The sequence below is a fragment of the Sinocyclocheilus anshuiensis genome, unplaced genomic scaffold (assembly GCF_001515605.1).
Source record: "Sinocyclocheilus anshuiensis isolate Anshui unplaced genomic scaffold, SAMN03320099.WGS_v1.1 scaffold85, whole genome shotgun sequence".
Taxonomy (NCBI): domain Eukaryota; kingdom Metazoa; phylum Chordata; class Actinopteri; order Cypriniformes; family Cyprinidae; genus Sinocyclocheilus; species Sinocyclocheilus anshuiensis.
In genome coordinates this window covers 1699262-1716965 of record NW_015536800.1, presented here as the reverse complement: position 1 = coordinate 1716965, position 17704 = coordinate 1699262, and the positions used below count along the sequence as shown (strand labels likewise).

At 34.2% G+C, this 17704-nt stretch overlaps 2 protein-coding genes across 7 annotated transcripts in view; one reads left to right on the top strand and one right to left on the bottom strand.

The window, feature by feature from the left end:
• Nucleotides 1-18: 18 nt before the first annotated feature.
• On the bottom strand, nucleotides 19-9421 carry LOC107656223 (cytosol aminopeptidase-like). Its single transcript, XM_016443988.1, has 13 exons — nucleotides 9209-9421; nucleotides 8989-9104; nucleotides 8851-8905; nucleotides 8646-8751; nucleotides 6804-6963; nucleotides 6501-6665; nucleotides 6245-6403; nucleotides 6044-6168; nucleotides 5882-5970; nucleotides 4860-4962; nucleotides 4695-4774; nucleotides 4454-4566; nucleotides 19-706 (listed from the first exon to the last, which is right to left on the bottom strand). Exons 1-13 carry the CDS (start codon nucleotides 9302-9304, stop codon nucleotides 520-522), a joined length of 1554 nt encoding a protein of 517 aa, XP_016299474.1. The 5' UTR covers nucleotides 9305-9421; the 3' UTR covers nucleotides 19-519.
• A 1255-nt stretch (nucleotides 9422-10676) lies between these two features.
• Nucleotides 10677-17704, top strand: part of LOC107656111 (circadian locomoter output cycles protein kaput-like) — an 18328-nt gene continuing 11300 nt past the window's right edge. For 3 of the 6 annotated variants that reach the window (XM_016443847.1, XM_016443855.1, XM_016443816.1), the window contains exons 1-6: nucleotides 10677-11044; nucleotides 11701-11805; nucleotides 13315-13463; nucleotides 14994-15085; nucleotides 15293-15382; nucleotides 15494-15611. In XM_016443847.1, the coding sequence (XP_016299333.1) occupies nucleotides 11789-11805; nucleotides 13315-13463; nucleotides 14994-15085; nucleotides 15293-15382; nucleotides 15494-15611 (466 nt within the window). In that variant the 5' untranslated portion in view covers nucleotides 10677-11044; nucleotides 11701-11788. The remainder of the gene's footprint in view (nucleotides 11045-11700; nucleotides 11806-13314; nucleotides 13464-14993; nucleotides 15086-15292; nucleotides 15383-15493; nucleotides 15612-17704) is intronic. The other 3 variants (XM_016443834.1, XM_016443824.1, XM_016443840.1) reach the window with 3 other exon arrangements.

The following is a 17704-nucleotide window of genomic DNA, read 5'->3' as shown; positions in this document are numbered from 1 at the left end:
CAGTCTTTCATCGTGACATTTATCACAATCTTCATTGCCACATGACTTTATTGACCTTGTATTTTGTGCATTTATACATGGTATAATACTGGTACCATTTAATCTTACTACACAAATATGAAGAATTTGAAAAGTTCCCTGAACCTTGTGCCACTTTTTTTATACAATACCACTTTACAGTTTTTGCAGTCCAGCAAACTGGTCTTTCATTCTCTAGTTTCAGTTGTTGCTTGTTACAAAGTAACTAGACTTTAGCAACAGTGTGGCAGGTTCTAGCAATGCTTGTCAGCAGTTTCCATTAGATACTGTTTTCGGTTCTTGGCACTAAAAGTTTCTTCTTGTGCCATAAAAACACCTCAGCCATGACTTTTTTTTTTTAATTCTTTCACTGTGTTGATCACTTGTTGCTAAGCGTCTGCTAATTTCAGCAGCAATCGTATTTATAATCGTTCTGAACACTGATCATCATGGATATACTGTAATTCTGAGGCAGCCAAGTCAAACGTCACAATGGTCACATTAGGGTTCAGAGGCCAAACCAGCAGCAAACTCCACCAACGTACGTGTAGGTCTTCCAGACATTCCTTTTCTCAGGTATGGAACTTCATCCTTATTGGTCATGACGCCGGCAATGTCGAGATGAGCCCAATGATCAGCGGTCACAAACTCTCTCAGGAAGGCTGCGGCAGTGCAGGCGCCACCTGAACTGTGAGGTCACAGACCAGTTCAGTGTTATGGCAACCAAAATCAAGCACAGTAATTACTACGGATTACAGAAAAAATACACTGCTGTCCAAAAGTTTGGAGTTGGTAAGAATTTTAAATGTTTTGAAAGAAGTCTCTTATGCTCACAAAGACAGCATTTATTTGATCAAAAATAAGGTAAAAACAGTAATGTTGAAAAATAATTGTATTCTACTAGGGATGCACCGATGTATCGGCCGCCGATATTTATTGGCCGATTTTTGATTATTTTAAAGCCATCGGCATATCGGAAATAGCATGAAAAGGGCCAATACTGATGGTTTATTAATTAACTGCATGGAGACAACGAGTTGCATGTCTGTTGCATAATCCAACGTTTTTCTCTGGGAAAAATAATTAAATACTTGCCAAAACAAAATAAAATCTGTACAAAATATAGTTTGTCAGACAGCATAGTATGGCCATAAGCAAACATGACTTCGCAAACGTGTAAATTCATCATCGGGAAGTCACAATGGCAATGCACCGGCGTTAGAGTTTATCCAAGGATATGTCACGAACCGCCAAGCATTAAGCCTACATTTAAGTCAAAATGAAATGCAGGTAATATGCAGCTTTTTGTTTGAAACCAGTGTAGAACACGGATTCACACAAGGTCACATCACGCACCTGCAGCGTTTCTGTGCCGTTCAGTGTGACCAGTGCCTCACTGCTGATATAGCCTATATGTGAAGGATGATGTTTTACATCGATAATGCGAGTGAAGAACGAAGCCTATAGTTTACATAATAAATAATAGGTTAGCATCCGGATACTTTGCAAATATGGAAACATTTGGATACGTGCAGAATGAGAGAGGTAGGCTTCAGTTTCATTTTTAAATTAATTTGTTTTGGCTTGACGCTTATATTTAGCCTAAATACAACTTTAGAGGATTTGTTGTGGAGAGAAGGGAACTAAAATAGCCTAATTGTGTTTGTAATTTTGCTTTTATTTACCATTATTTTAGCCTACGTTATTTCAGAATGTAATAATAAAATGCAACATACAGCCTACTAATTTAGGCTGTTTTTTTCCTCTCAAAACGCTTATAGGAGTAGCGTTTTTTTTATTTTATCCATGCTGAAACATTTTTAAATATCTTGAAAAAAATTATTTGACAGTTCTTTGACATTGCGTTGAAAGTTTTTTCTTTTGTTTAATACATTTGGTCTTTGGTAAATCTAGAAAAGATGATGCTGTATTGGCTATGACTAAGAGAGATCATTCAAGACTCTCTTCATGATTTTTTTTCTTTTTGAGTAAATTAAACGCTGTACTTTATTTTTATTATTATTATTGGCAAAGAAAAAGTTTTAAAAATAACATTAGTAACCTGTATGTTTTCTACTCAAACAGGTTTCACAGAGGAACGCAGGAACAGAAACGTTCAAATACCGATTCTGCTCGGAGCGAACCAATCTTTTTTTTTCTCTCTCGTTTTTAAGCCCTGCTTTATGCAATTGACCAATATCGGTATCGGAATTGACCAATAGCTGTTTGTTAAAATCGGTATCGGCCAAAATAAATTCTGTCGTTGCATCCCTCCCTATATTCTACTAATGTAGAATATGGCTGCCACACTTTTCAGTTTCACATGATCCTTCAGAAATCATTCTAATATGGTAAAATGGTGCTCAAGCAACATTTTTGTATTATGATCACATTTGAAAACGGTTGTGATGCTTAAATATTTAGTGATGCATTTCCATTTTAAGGAATGTTCAATGAATAGAAAATCTGAAATATAACTTTAAATCTCTCTTTTTTTAATCAATTTAGTGCATCCTTGGAATGAAGACCCTTATAAAATGGTTTGTGAACACATTTCTCTTTCTGGTATAGACATTTTTGTTTCTACTGAAACAGGAAGTTGGGGTGAAACATATTGAAGAGTTTCAGTGCAGCCAAAATTGCATTTGGTCAGAGTATTTACTGCATTTGATATGAATTATATATATATATATATATAACGGAATACATGTAACGGCGGTACGTAATCAGGATACAAAAATCTAGTAACTGTAATCCGTTACAGTTACATCAAAAACAAAGTATGCAGATTACGGTTACATTTTGTAAAAAGTGGGAATACTATCAGGATTACATTTTGTTTCATTTAAAATTAAATAAATGAGTATTTTGACATAACGCTATATATTTAGCGCTGCATAGTTCCTGGTTCTGTTGACACGTTGACTCACGTGAGCCGCCTGCTGTTGCGTGCGCAAATAACACCCATCTACAATTATTCTCCTCAAACGCGGGATGACAGACGCTGCTACAGTAAATTAATTACGATGCTTCCTGGTGTGAAAAACGTTTTCATGTCTGGAGATTTCAAAGTTATTTTGTTTTCAAAGAGGATAAAGGAAATAATATAGTTGTACAGCGTAAGCTATGCATGAAGACTCTTGCTTTAACAAAGGCTACTCAACCAACTCGAACATTTGCATGTACAAGTCCCACTAGAATGGAAATAATCATGTTAGCTAAAATTTAGTGTTTGTTAGTGATTTAAAATTCCATGGTGTGCATGACTGCAGTTGTAAGTTTTCTAGTGGAAAATGAGCCTGAAAATGTAGAAATTAACATGAGAGTCCCCACAACCCGGATCAGTCAATGAAATACAGAAAGATAGCATTTCGACATGTAGGCTTATTTTTAAATAGACTAATATGTATATGGTGTAAATTTTTTAATGCTGTGTATAAACTATATTTATTTTTTCTTGTACATATTAAAGAAATAAAAAATAATAATAAAAAGAAAACTTTAATACTAAACTGTATAGCCACTAGATGTCTGCATAGCCTTTAATATTAATATACGGCCTGTAATATCGAGATGGTGAAACAACACAATTTTTAATACATTCAAAAAGTTTTTACTATAGTTTTTATTAGTTTTATTTTTAAAGTCATAGTTAAATAAAAGTACTTAGATATTGCTTTTTTTACTTATTTACATATGTAACTTGGAAGTAATCCTAAAGTAATCAGATTACATTACTTTTATATTGTGGTACTTGGATTACATCACTAAATACTTTTTTAATGAAGTAAAATAGACTAATATGTATATGGTGTAAATTTTGTGTAGAAACCATATTTATTTTTACTTGTACATGTTAAAGAAATAAAAAAAATTATAATAAAAATAAAACTGTAATACTAAACTATAGCCACTAGATAGCTTTTTATATAAAAATATATATGGGCTGTAATATCTAGGTGGTGAAACAAGACACGATTTTTAATAGTTTCAAATAGTTTTTATTAGTTTTAATTTTAAAGTCATAGTTAAATAAAAGTACTTAGATATTGCTTTTTTTACTTATTTACATATGTAACTTGGAAGTAATCCTAAAGTAATCAGATTACATTACTTTTATATTGTGGTACTTGGATTACATCACTAAATACTTTTTTAATGAAGTAATTTGTAACTGTAACAGAATACATTTTAAAAGTAACCCTCCCAACCCTGGCGGTCACACAGTGTGAGGAGGGAAGGGCCTCCTCAAACCTTAGCGTGCCGATTGTTACTGAGCTTTGTCAGTAGGAGCGTGTTACAAGAGCTCTACCCCAATAGCCTTTAGTTCACATAACACCATGATCTTCTACTTCCAGTTGAACTAGAGGGTGCAAACATATTAAAAAATAATGAAACAATGTTTGAAATAGCATATGTGAGTGTTCATATGTACCGGCTATATTTTCCAATGTTGTTCAGATCTGCCAGTGCACTCTCTGTTATTTGTTTGGTGTAATGCTGAAACAGTGGCATCCTCCACACCCTGTCACCAGTAACAATGCTTGCCTAGGAGTATACAAAAAACATATGAAGACATTAGTTTCCACAAAGCCTACAATATGATAGAACAATGCCAATGAAGAATGGCATTCAAGTAATTTTGACATTCAGATGAGAGTGACGTTGCTCATTACCTTATGCAGCCGCTCCCACAGCCAATCGGAGTTAGTAAACACGCCTGCAGCAGCAGAACCTAAGGCCACATCAATGGCACCTGCCAGAGGAACAAAGACAGAGAGAAACCATTAATATGAGTCTATGTTTATTTGAAAGCATCAATGCAGCTTGTGTGTTGGTACCTGTAAGTGTAGCCGCATTGATTATTGCTCTGGGCTTGAAGCTGTGAGCATAACACAGAGCATCAGCCAAAATCAGCCTGCCCTCCGCATCAGTGTTGTCAATCTACCAAAGAAAAAACAATGTTCTATCTCATTTTTATTTCTTACTGAGAATAGCTATTTGTCAGAGTCTATGGGCATTTGAGCAGAAACACCATCAAATTCAAGACAATTTTTTTAGGCTAATTATTACTTTATTACTTAATATTTATTCATTTCTCTGCTCTCTGATGGCATTTCATTTTATAGTTTATAAAATAAAATAAAAAAATTGGGCTAACTATGCCAATATATTATTTAATAGATATTTATATAATCACATAATAAATGTACTGTTTATGGACGTTAAGATTTTTTTTTTTTGTATCTAAATACTTTTAGTCAGCAAGGACACTAGAATGATAAAAAGTGACAGTAAACACCTTTAAATCTTTACAGATATGTTATATTAAATAAATACTATTCTTTTAAACTTTAAGCAAAGATGTTTCACAATTTCCTCACAAGATTAACCAGCACAACTGTTGTTGACACTGTTGATAATAATAAAAAAAATGTTTCTTGAGCAGCAAATCAGTATATTAGGAATGATTTCTGAAGGATCAATTATAATTTTACAAAATTCAACTTTGCCATAGCAGGAATAAGTTATATTTCAGAAATATGTATTTTTGATCAAAATTAAGAGGTAGCATGCTTAATATGATTAAATATATGATTAGACAAACATATGACAGTAAAGTTTCTGTAATATTTAAATCTTACTTAACTTCAGCATTAACTTAATATTGTATTTTTGTTTAAAGCATATTTTAGTTTCAGTTTGATAGAGATAAAACAATATTTGTCAGACACCCTTTTAAAGACCCCTGGAAAAACTCAGGATAACTTTTTTTTATAGTAATAACATTTGATGCAGATGTCAAACAGTAATACATGCTCTCTGTGTGCATATCGGTACAATATGTGCAAGAGGAGAATACCTGAATGGTTTTGCCATTTTTGGCACGGACAACATCACCCGGTTTGTTTGCTTTTCCACTAGGCATGTTTTCACAGAGTGGTGCCAAACCTGAAATAAGAAACATGAGGTTAGTTTGTGTGCCAACGGTTGCAGTGGACAGTGTCTAGTGCAGTGGACAGACCGATGATATTGATGGGGAGTTTCAAAGCTGCTGCCGTCACGATAGCAGAACACACAGTGGCTGCTCCACCCATATCTGCTCTCATGGCATCCATGCCTGAAGAAGGCTTCAGAGAAATTCCACCACTAGAATGAGATGGACAAACTCATTATTTGCTTCAAATTCACAACTACTGATGTTTTTAGGTTCTGATGTAGTTACCTGTCAAAGGTGATTCCTTTTCCCACCAGCACAAGAGGAGGTTGTGCAGAGTCTAAACTGCCTTTGTAATGCAGCTCAAGAAAGATAGGGGGCTCCTCTGAGCCTTTAGACACACTTAGAAAAGCCCCCATTTGCTCACTCTCAATCCAAGACTGAGGCCTTAAAAATGAGAGAGAAACAAACACAGAAAAGTGCTATGTTGCTTTATCATTAATGGAAAGGATGACAGACTCTAATGAACAAACTTTGACACTACCTCTTGTGGACAGCCACTTTGTGAGCAAAGGGTGAGAGTTTCTGTTCTATCGAGTTTGCGAACACTGTGGGAGTGATGTGATTGGCTGGAGCTTCCATTAGTTGTCTGGCCAGGTTCTGCCCATCCCCATACAAAACACCTTTCTGCCATGCTGCTGAATCCACACTGCAAAGAAACAGGAAAGAAGATGAGCCAGAATTCTTGGGATGAATGTAAGGGGCGCCATGCGTGTGGCTTTATTACAAATCATGCAATAAATTTCCTAAGAATACATGAATATTTAAAGATCTGTGTTTTATATACCTCCCATATGGTTGGGTCGTGACACGGACCTTCTTCTTGGTTTTGAGCTCATCATACTCAAAAAGCCCGAGCACAGCGCCCTCTGCTGCTGACTGCCCATCTCCACAAGGGTCCACCTCGACATGAGCTACCTCCAGATCCTGAAGCTGCCTGCAGCCCACTGTACAAACAACTGCGTTCTCAATTTTCAATACATGTATTGTGAAAAACACAACTACTTGAATGAAACTCACACATATATGTATTTTTCTGAATTCCACAAGATTACAATTACATTATGCATTACAGTAAGATTTTTTTTCTTTTTACATAGAAAGCAGAAAGAACCTTCAGAACTCATTCTTTCTTAATTTTATTTATGCGAAATCTAATTTTTTTAGATTTTGGGGTGAAATACACTACCAGTAAAAAGTTTTTGGACAGCAAGATTTTTTATGTTTTTTAAAGAATTCTCTTCTGCTCACCAAGCCTGCATTTAATTGATCCAAAATACAGCAAAAGCAGTAATATTGTGGAATATTTTTAATATTTAACATAACTGCTTTCTATTTGAATATATTTTAAAATGTAATTTATTCCTGTGATTTCAAAGCTGTATTTTAGCACCATTACTCCAGTCACATGATCCTTCAGAAATCATTCTAATATTCTGATTTGCTGCTCAAAAACATGTATTATTATTATTATTATTATGTTGTTGAAAACAGCGGAGTAGAATTTTTTTTAGGTTTCTTTGATGAATAGAAAGTTCAGAAGAACAGCATTTATCTGAAATAGAAATCTTTTGTAACATTATAAATGTCTTTATCATCTCTTTTGATTAATTTAATGCATCCTTGCTAAATAAAAGTATTAATTTTATAATAAATATATAATGAATATATAATAATAATAAATATATGATTAATTAAATATCCTGACTCCAAGCTTTTGAATGGTATAGTGTACAATGTTACAAAAGCTTTTTATTTGAGATAAATGCTGATCTTTGGATCTTTCTATTCAACAAAGAATAATGAAAAAAAAAATGTACTCAACTGTTTTAAATATTGATAATAATAATAAAAAATGTTTCTTGAACAGCAAATCAGTATATGTGACCCTGGACCACAAAACCTGTCATAAGTAGCACGAGTATATTTGTAGCAATAGCCAAAAATACATTGTATGGGTCAAAATTATTGATTTTTTTTAATGCCAAAATTCATTAGGATATTAAGTAAAGATCATGTTCCATGAAGATATTTTGTAAATTACCTACTGTAAATATATCAAAACTTAATTTTTGATTAGTAATTATGCATTGCTAAGAACTTAATTTTAACAATTTTAAAGGCGATTTTCTCAATATTTTGATTTTTTTGCACCCTCAGATTCCAGATTTTCAAATAGTTGCATCCCGGCCAAATATTGTCCTATCCTAACAAACCATACAAAAATGGAAAGCTTATTTATTCAGCTTTCAGATGATGTATAAATCTGAAGGGTCTGAAAATTGACCCTTATGACTGGTTTTGTGGTCCAGGGTCACATATCAGAATGATTTCTGAAGGACCATGTGACACTGAAGACTGGAGTAATGATGCTGAAAATTTAGCATTGTCATCACAGGAATAAATTACATTTAAAAATATATTCAAATAGAAAGCAGTTATTTTAAATAATAAAAAATATTTCACAATATTACTGCTTTTGCTGTATTTTGGATTAAAAAATGTAAGAGAATTCTTAAAAAAAAACATAAAAAATCATACTGTCCAAAAACGTTTGACTGGTAGTGTATTACTCCGACATGTTCTTAAGTTTTCTTCAGATTAACCTGAACCCAATTGTGTAATTTACCTGACACAGCTGCACGGATGTTTTCCTTACAGTTGTTCCAGTTTTCTTTTCCACACACACATGTGCCACTCTTACCAAGACCAACCACAACTGCACTAGGGAAATCCTTCACAAGAAAAGGACTTTTGTAAGAATTTACTGATATATTAATCTTGCCATCAAGCATCTTAAGGACAGCCAAGATCACGTAGGGGTGAGTTCACACCTGATGTAAACCATAGAAGATCCTGCTCTTGCCTTTTTTCAGGGGAGGTCCAGATCTACAGAGCAGAGAGGAGGAATGAAAGAACGGATGGTGCAAAAAAACGAAGAGATGGATGCAAATGTCAAATTAGTGACTTACATCGACAGCATTTCTGACAGTTTTCCTGAGATTGATCTGTCAAATGCCGCTGCAGCCTCCGTGAGATGTATCCCGTCATTGTCTGACTGTTTCTCATACACGCCAAGAACTAAACCCTAAATAAACTCATTCAGACATAACAATAAAAACAACACGAATGGCTTGTCACTGTCAGTGGCCTTTATGTACAGAGAGACATTCAGCGAATTATGAAACTTACTTTTCTTGTACCGAAAGCAGTATTAGACTTCGAAAAAAGTCTACAGTTGTGTTTTCGGGTTGTAGTAAGCAACACCCTTCTGAATGGTATCAACATTGTCTCTAAATGTATAAAAACAGACTCAACCGTGATTCAGGAGATTAATTTTAGAAAGCCTTACACGTGACATTAGAAGGTTGAAAATCTCACAGGCGCAGCTACTGACGTCAACAAAAGACGACATTTTATTCCAAAATAAAAGTCATAAAAATCATTTAAAGTCATAAAATTTAAGGGACTTGGGACCTGCTTTGCCATCTGTTTTTAAAAATAAAACATCTCTGTAAGGACGAGGTAACCTTATGTTTAATTCAATTCAACCAACTTTATTTCTATTTAACATTAAATCGAAACAATAACAACAATCTGTATGTTGTATTAGTTCATATTATAAACAATTTAAGAAAGTAAAAACCAGCATGCTTAGTTCTAACTTTTACATATTTTAATCTTAAATGATCAAACAAGACATTTAAATGAAATGTAAAAAAAAATATGGAATTGTGTTTACATTTTACAGTTCAATGGTTAATATCTGCAAACAACCTGAGTACTGGTTTGTTGGCTCCTTAGGCAATTTTAAATTTGTTATTACATATTAATTTTGCAATTAAAACCCGTCTGATTAGTCTCATCAAACATTGTATTTTACTCCACTTCACTGTACCTTTTAATACTAGGCAATTAAAGTAGCTTATGCTTGCTGAAATAAAATCATGTACAAAATTATGCCAATAGTGCACGAAGTATAGGCATAGCGCACCAGTATTTAACTTTTCAAGAAGTGCGCTCATTCTTGGCACACTATTTTGTAAGTGAATTAAAGTGGCTATATATAGCCTCATACTACTGAGGCTACTGCGCATGACTTCGACTGCTCGTGTGAAGTAGGCTTGGCCTAAATGTTTTCATCCTGTTCGAAACCGTAGATATGGGCTTACATTTCTGCCACAATTCTGCGCGCGAAAGATCATGTTTTGAGCACACAAAAGTGCATTTTGCACGCGCGCGATCTGAGTTTGTGGACAAAATGTTTGTTTCGCAAAGAAAAAAGTCTTTCGAGCGCACGGAAATCAATTTTGCATTTAAAATACGTTTTTGGATGTGTGCAGACCTTCTCTTTTGCCCGTGCAACGTTTCACTAGCTTGCTTACCTGATGCCCCCTCTCTGTGCTCGCTAAATGCCAACAGCTCGCATGCTCAACACAACCCAGCGTTACAATGTGCCATAATTCCAGCCAATCAGAGACCGAGGCTGCTAAATTCTGCGCGCGTGTGCAAAATGCACTTTTGTGCGCTCAAAATATGATCTTTCGCGCGCAGAATTGTGGCAGAAATGTAAGTCCATAATAATGCTCTTTTAAGAATGCGAACCGCCAATAAGCTCAAAGAAGGTATGTGCCTATGGTGCGGAATACGCCAAAAAAATCCAAAGAAGAAGAAGCTCAAAGAAGAAGAAGAAGAAGAAACCGAAATTGACCTCGAACGGCCGCCGACCGAAGGTAAAAGAAGACAAGTCTAAGCTGATAATGTATGTATTGTTACGACCACCCGAGTAAACACGCATTTTAAAGGTGTGCAGATTTTGCGGCGTTCGGGAGGAGCTTCCGCTACGCCTCGCGTGTCACTAGGGCCCGCTGACCCACATTCGCGAGACCGCTCGCTCGAGGAAGTGCGCGCATGAAATTCAGCATTGCATTTCTAGTTATTGCGCCGATTATTCAACGCAGCGCTGCATTGTGATCTCAGGTCCAAGGAGCTTATATCTGACAGGCACCTGTGTGAGTGTGTTTCTCTGTAGGTACCAAATTTATTTATGTTGATAAATTCGGTAGTTCCGCGATCCATAGGCTGCTCTGCAGTAGGAAAACCCAGAGAGAGTGTAAGATTTTGTTAACAAGTATTTAAAAGTAGTACTATCTCTTTAAGTTTAGATGCAGCTGTTTATGTACTGACGTGACATTTCGTTTTTCTTTATGACATACTCGTTTGGTTCAGTTAGGGTGTTTTCTCACAACGTCAGTGTCCTTGTTTGGAGGATTTGACTGATGTAAATGAATGATCGGTATGTTTGTTATTACAGCTGTTGTGGTTGCAATTTCCATGTAATGATTGGGTTGAAGTGGAATGATGAGCATGTTTGAGGGTTGAGATGCCTTTCTAACTTGCATCCTTTGAAATGCACTTCATTAGAGGCTTTTAAATTCGGTAATGATTTGGTCTGATGCAGAGTTAGTGTGACTTTTTGAACCAGCAAGTGAAAATGTAGTAAAAGTTTGAATATATCCTATATCTTTTGTAAAGAAAACTATTTATGTTGAGTAAGCGGTCATGTGGCCCCGAACTCTGTGTGTCCATCAATTAACATTTCACCTCTGCAAGAACAGAGTCAAACAAAATTAAACTACACTATTAATTCACCGTTTAATTCATCTAATGTTTTGTGTCCACAGGCTTTCACATTGGCAGGTCCTCTTCACCAATGTCTTCCCAATGCATCAGGTTTTTTAACCCCAGACTGATCCATGAGACAGCATTATCATGAGCTCCAGAGACAGGTAGAGCTCAAACCAAATTCACACAACAATATGTACACACTATTGCTCAAAAGATCAGGTTCAGCGAGATTTTTTAATGTTTTGTTTTGTAAAAAGACTCAAAACGTTCTTAGCAATGCTGATTTTGTGATTTAAAGTACAGTAAAAACAGTAATATTATTGCATTTTAAAATAACTGTTTTCTGTTGTAATATATTTTAAAATGTAATTTATTCCTGTGATAGCGAAGCTGAATGGTCAGCAGCCATTTCTCCAGTCTTCAGTGTCACATGATCCTTCAGATATCATTCTAATATGCTGAATGGGTGTACAAGAAACATTTCTTATCAATATTTAAAAATGATGTTTTTGCTGGAATAATACTTTTGTGGAATCCGTGATACTGTTTTCGTGATTCTTCGATGAATAGAAAGTTCAAAAGAACAGCATTTAAATTGCAATAGGAATCTCTAATTTCTGTAATGTTGTATATATCTTTATTGTCATATTTGGTCAATTTAATGCATCCTTGTTGAATTAAGGTTTTAATTCTTTCCCCAAACATTTAAATGGTACTTCAAAAATAATTTAGGTGCTTTAGTAGCACAACAGAAAATGTAGTTAGATATAATTAATGTATGAATTCATGCATGCATATATCAACAACCTGCTTATTAAAATGTAATTACAATTTTATATTCACCCATGCATTTCAGTGTTCCACTTTCTGCATTTACATATTAAAAAAGTACAGTAGGAGTTTGTCGTCGGCCTTAGTCTATTTTTAGAAGGACATCGCTTCTCTGTTTCTTTCTTTCTGTAGTAATATGCAAACAAAACAAAAAAATTATTTTATGACATAGACATGACATATTACAGAAAATAAAAAATGGTTTTCCGTCACACAGAGAATAAATGCGTGTCCTATTTTAGGGATGATGGTAGTGTTTTTGATGGGCTGATGGAGGAAGATGAGAAAGATAAGGTGAAACAGTGAGTTAAATTGCTGATTTTAGTTGTTCTGAAATGAACAATTAAATATTAACTTATGAAATATTATTGTAATAGAAATGGGTATAAACAGAGATCACATATTCGTGATAATGAAATGGTACCAACTTGTAGAATACAACAAGAATGTTTGTTTTACTTGTAGACATGAGTATTTATTTGTATGTGAAAACCACAAGATGTGTTCTTGCATCGCAGTATTGCATTGCTACTAAAACGCAAGCATTTTTCTAACTTCATCTGAACTGGGCTTATTAATATGGCTTATGTTGTTCACTTTTCTCATGAACAACATAAGCCAATATGTCAATATCATAAACGCATCATAAAACACGCTAACTTGTTTAAAAGCACTATTTTAACGGGTTATGCTTGCATGCTTCAGCTGTTGGTCTAAAGGTTAATGTTTACAGTTGTAGTTTTCTTCCAGCAAGTCTGAAGTGATGTGTTTATCATGAATAAGCATTTTCAGCCTTTTCTAATGCTTTGTTTTCTCAACTTTATTATCTTCAATCACAGAGTTTCGAGAAATAAGTCAGAGAAGAAAAGGCGAGACCAGTTCAATGTCCTCATTAAGGAACTTGGCACCATGTTGCCTGGAAATACACGCAAAATGGACAAGTCTACAATATTGCAGAAAAGCATAGACTACCTGCGCAAGCACAAAGGTGAGGCAAATAATTACTGGAATAATTACAGATCTGTATTATTATTTTGCCATAGCACCCATGCACACAGCAGATGTGTGTGATGGGTTCTAATGCTCAACTGCTGCTGCTGCTGCAAAAAAAGCCATATATATAGAAAGAAGACAAATACATAGAAAACTGTTGGCATGTGATTTACATCCAAGTGGAATGCTGTAATCATCACTTTTCACAATTAATTTATCACAGCAAAAGTTGTAATCTTGATTTATTATGCAGCTCTACTATCATGCTACTCATGCAGTTTCTGCAGTATGTGTGTTGTGAGCCATATGCTAATTATCTGTATGCATTGTATACCTGGATGACCTACAAAAATGCCAAAAGGGTGCAGTATAAATCACATCATACTGCACAGAATCCCACAATGCAATATGCTTAACCCCCAACTCCAGATACATAGTTATATCACCAATGAATTTTAATATCTTCCAGATATTTTATTTTCTAAGTTAAATATATAAATATAATTATAACTGTACTTCACTCTTGAATTAAAGGATTAGTTCACTTCCAGAATAAAAATGTCCTTATAATTTACTCACCCCCATGTCATCCAAGATGTTCATGTCTTTCTTTCTTCAGCCGAAAAGAAATGAAGGTTTTAGAGGAAAACATTCCAGGATTTTTCTCCATATAGTGGACTTAAATAGGACCCAACAGGTTAAAGGTCCAAATTGCAGTTTCAATGCAGCTTCAAAGGGCTCTACATGATCCCAGCCGAGGAATAAGGGTCTTATCTAGCGAAACAATCAGTCATTTTTTCTAAAAAAAATTATATATATACTTATTAACCACAACTACTCGTCTTGCACTACCTTGACTTCATGCGTTACATAATCACGTTAGAAAGGTCACGCGTGACATCGGCGGAAGTACCAACCCAGTGTTTACAAAGCGAACGTGCAAAGAAAATCAAATGCCCTTTACAAAAAAAAAGGTAAAACAACGATGTTGGGTGATTTTGAAGTTGGAGGAGAAAATGAGTTTTTCGCACTACCCTACCTTTTTTAACCGAAGTGCACAGACGAAGAACTAACCACGTTTGACATTTTTATTTTGTTTTTAGAAAATGACCAATCGTTTCACTAGATAAGACCCTTATTCCTCGTCTGGGATCGTGTAGAGCCCTTTGAAGCTGCAATTATGACCTTCAACCAGTTGGCTCCCACTGAAGTCCACTATATGGAGAAAAATTCTGGAATGTTTTCCTCAAAAACCTTAATTTCTTTCGACTGAAGAAAGAAAGACATGAACATCTTGGATGGATGAATGAATTAATGACCACAAAGCAGCATACTACTGCAGTATTTTATGTGAAAATAATTATTTTAAATTGTAATAATATTTCATGATATTACTGTTTTTCCTTCTTAAAGGTAACTTGATTACCGAGCCAAAACTTTTTAAAGGTAGTGTAGTCTCTAAGCAACTGAAACATGCAGATCCGAGGAAAACTATTTCTAAGGAATTGTTTGTGTTCACATGCAGAAATTGCTGCACAGTCTGAGTCAAGTGAGATCAAGCAAGATTGGAAACCCCCATTTCTTAGCAATGAGGAGTTTACACAGCTGATGCTAGAGGTATGACCTTGCTTTGGGCAATATTTGTGTTTGTATTCGTTTTTCTCTTTCTGTTTCTTCCTGTTGTGAAAGATGTTTCCACTAATAAAAAAAATGAGTGCATCCTCATTCATGTTTAATATTTTTCATTTTTCACCCATCACTTTTACATTTTTTAGTTTATGGGTTGGAGCTGCTTTAGTAATGCGTTTTTATGTTTTTTTTAAGGCGCTGGATGGGTTCTTCATAGTGATGCTGACAGACGGCAACATCATTTACACCTCAGAAAGCGTAACTTCTCTACTTGAGCATTTACCTGTAAGTGAGAGTTGGCAGATTGTTTGTAGTCTATTTAAATATTTCTTTTGGTCTTGGAATTGCTACGTTTTATATCTGTTATATGTTCATATATAATCGTGTTTGTTTCAGTCGGACCTGGTGGATCAGAACCTTTTAAACTTTCTACCAGTGGGGGAGCATGAAGAAGTCTATAAAGCTCTGTCCTCACACCCAGACATTGAAAACCTCAACTCTGATTACCTCAGATGTGAGTATCCAACCCCAAACCCCCTATCAGATAGGGTACAACGGGGCTAAAGGCCCACCTTAAGAAAACATGTGCTATTCACTGCGCCTAAAATGTATAATTGGAGAAAAAAATATATTCGTTGTATTGAAAATTAATGGAGCAACAGATTTTGTGTGAAAAAAGAAATCAAGTTGTTTATTTTGTTTAAAAGTCTTATAAATGTATGAGGTGGTGAATTGCCCCACACACGGGGTAAAAGGCCCACCAGCATGGGGTAAAAGGCACACGGTATTGATACAAATACTTCAGCTAAAATAATGTTTTTTAAGTAATTTCTAAGTTAATACTTGTTCAAAACAATCACTTTAGCAAAGTTTGTACTATTTTCTGCTTATTTTGAAAAATAAAAGAATTCATTTTTGTTCTATAAATATACTGTCATTAAAATATGTTAATATAAAAATATATTTTAAAATACAGAAACAAAATCATTTTATTAAGTAAAGATTCTGAAAGTATTGAAAGAGATCCAATAATAATTGAATATATATTTACAGTAGTAACAACAAATGATATTTTATTATATGATATGATTAATATCATGTTTTTAAATATGATGGTTTCATTCTAAACAGGGTGATTATCTCTAATATGGACACCCAACATAATATATGATATTTACCATCTGAATCTAACCATGTCATGCCAAGAAATGGAAAAGTCAGCCATCTATTAATTATCATGTTAATTGCTGTGCGCGTTTAGCCCCAACAGCAGGGGCGCTTTTTACCCCAAATACCATACTTTTACATATTCTTTCGTTATTTAAAAACTGTTGCTTTAATTATCTTAAACAAAACTGAAAATCATAAAGAAGACCTTTGTCTTAAAATATATGCATTCAATTTAGCGATTCTCATTTGCTATTTAAATTTACAACATTTTAAAAAACATCAAATATTAGATCAAGTAAGAACAGAATCAACTTTGCGCTGCTGCGTGATCGCGTCAAAGATCAGACAAATAAACGTGCATCTTGAAAAGCCGATGTTTTGGAAAGTGATACGCCACATTTTTGTGCCATCTAGTGGTTTAGATGAAAATAATATCAAAGGCGCCTTTAGCCCCGTTGTACCCTATCTGTTTTGCTGTGGTATTTTTCCCTGCTCCATAGTGCTGGGCAGTATACCAATTATTCATGGCGAGAATTAAGCAACATTGTGAATTTTGCATTGCACTCTTTATTTGGCCATTAATTGTTTATTTGGTTGTTAAATTGTCTAAGTCACTAGGTGTGTGATCCTTTCTTGACTGGCATGAATGAGAGCATTAAAGAATGTTTTAAGAGCATTCCTCATCTACACTTCAGTAACAAAAATATAATTAGAGTAATTTCGACAAATTGTCTTGTAACATTTCAAAATGTCATTGAATTGATTGGGGGAAAACTCAGCAATGTTATTGTATATTTATGCGTGGCGTGCTCATTTTGTTATGTAGAAAGAGGTAAAACTTTTTTTTTTATTGCTGTTATAATTTGTGTCGGTGTTATTTTTATATTTAGTTTTCTTCTTTCTGTTTTTTTTCATGTTCTTTCTTTACTTTGGTATTTAACTTTAAGTTTTTGTAATTTTATGTATTTCTGTCAGTTATATTAATTGTTAATTTTTCTATTTGGTTTTAATTTTTCTATTTCAGCTTTAATTTTAGTAATTTCATTACTTCAACTTTGTTTCTGCTAGTTTCAAAGGCAGCATTTCTCATTTTCATTTACGTTTTTCATATATTTAGATTTTATTTAATTTCAGCTTTATTTCAATTCAAGAAAACAATTTTTAACAGTTTCAGATTTAGTTCACAATTAACTTATTAGTGTATATTAAATTTGAAAAATGATTCAATAACATTCTTCCTTTTGTTTATGTATATTTAAGGTTTTTCACTTGAAACATTTTAGTTCTACTTGGCAGCAATTGCTGTTTGGTTGAAATTAATGTTGATTTTATTTAAAACAATTACCATTTAAAGGGGTCATATGATGCTGCTAAAAAGAACATTATTTTGTGTATTTGGTGTAATGAAATGTGTTTATGCGGTTTAAAGTTAAAAAA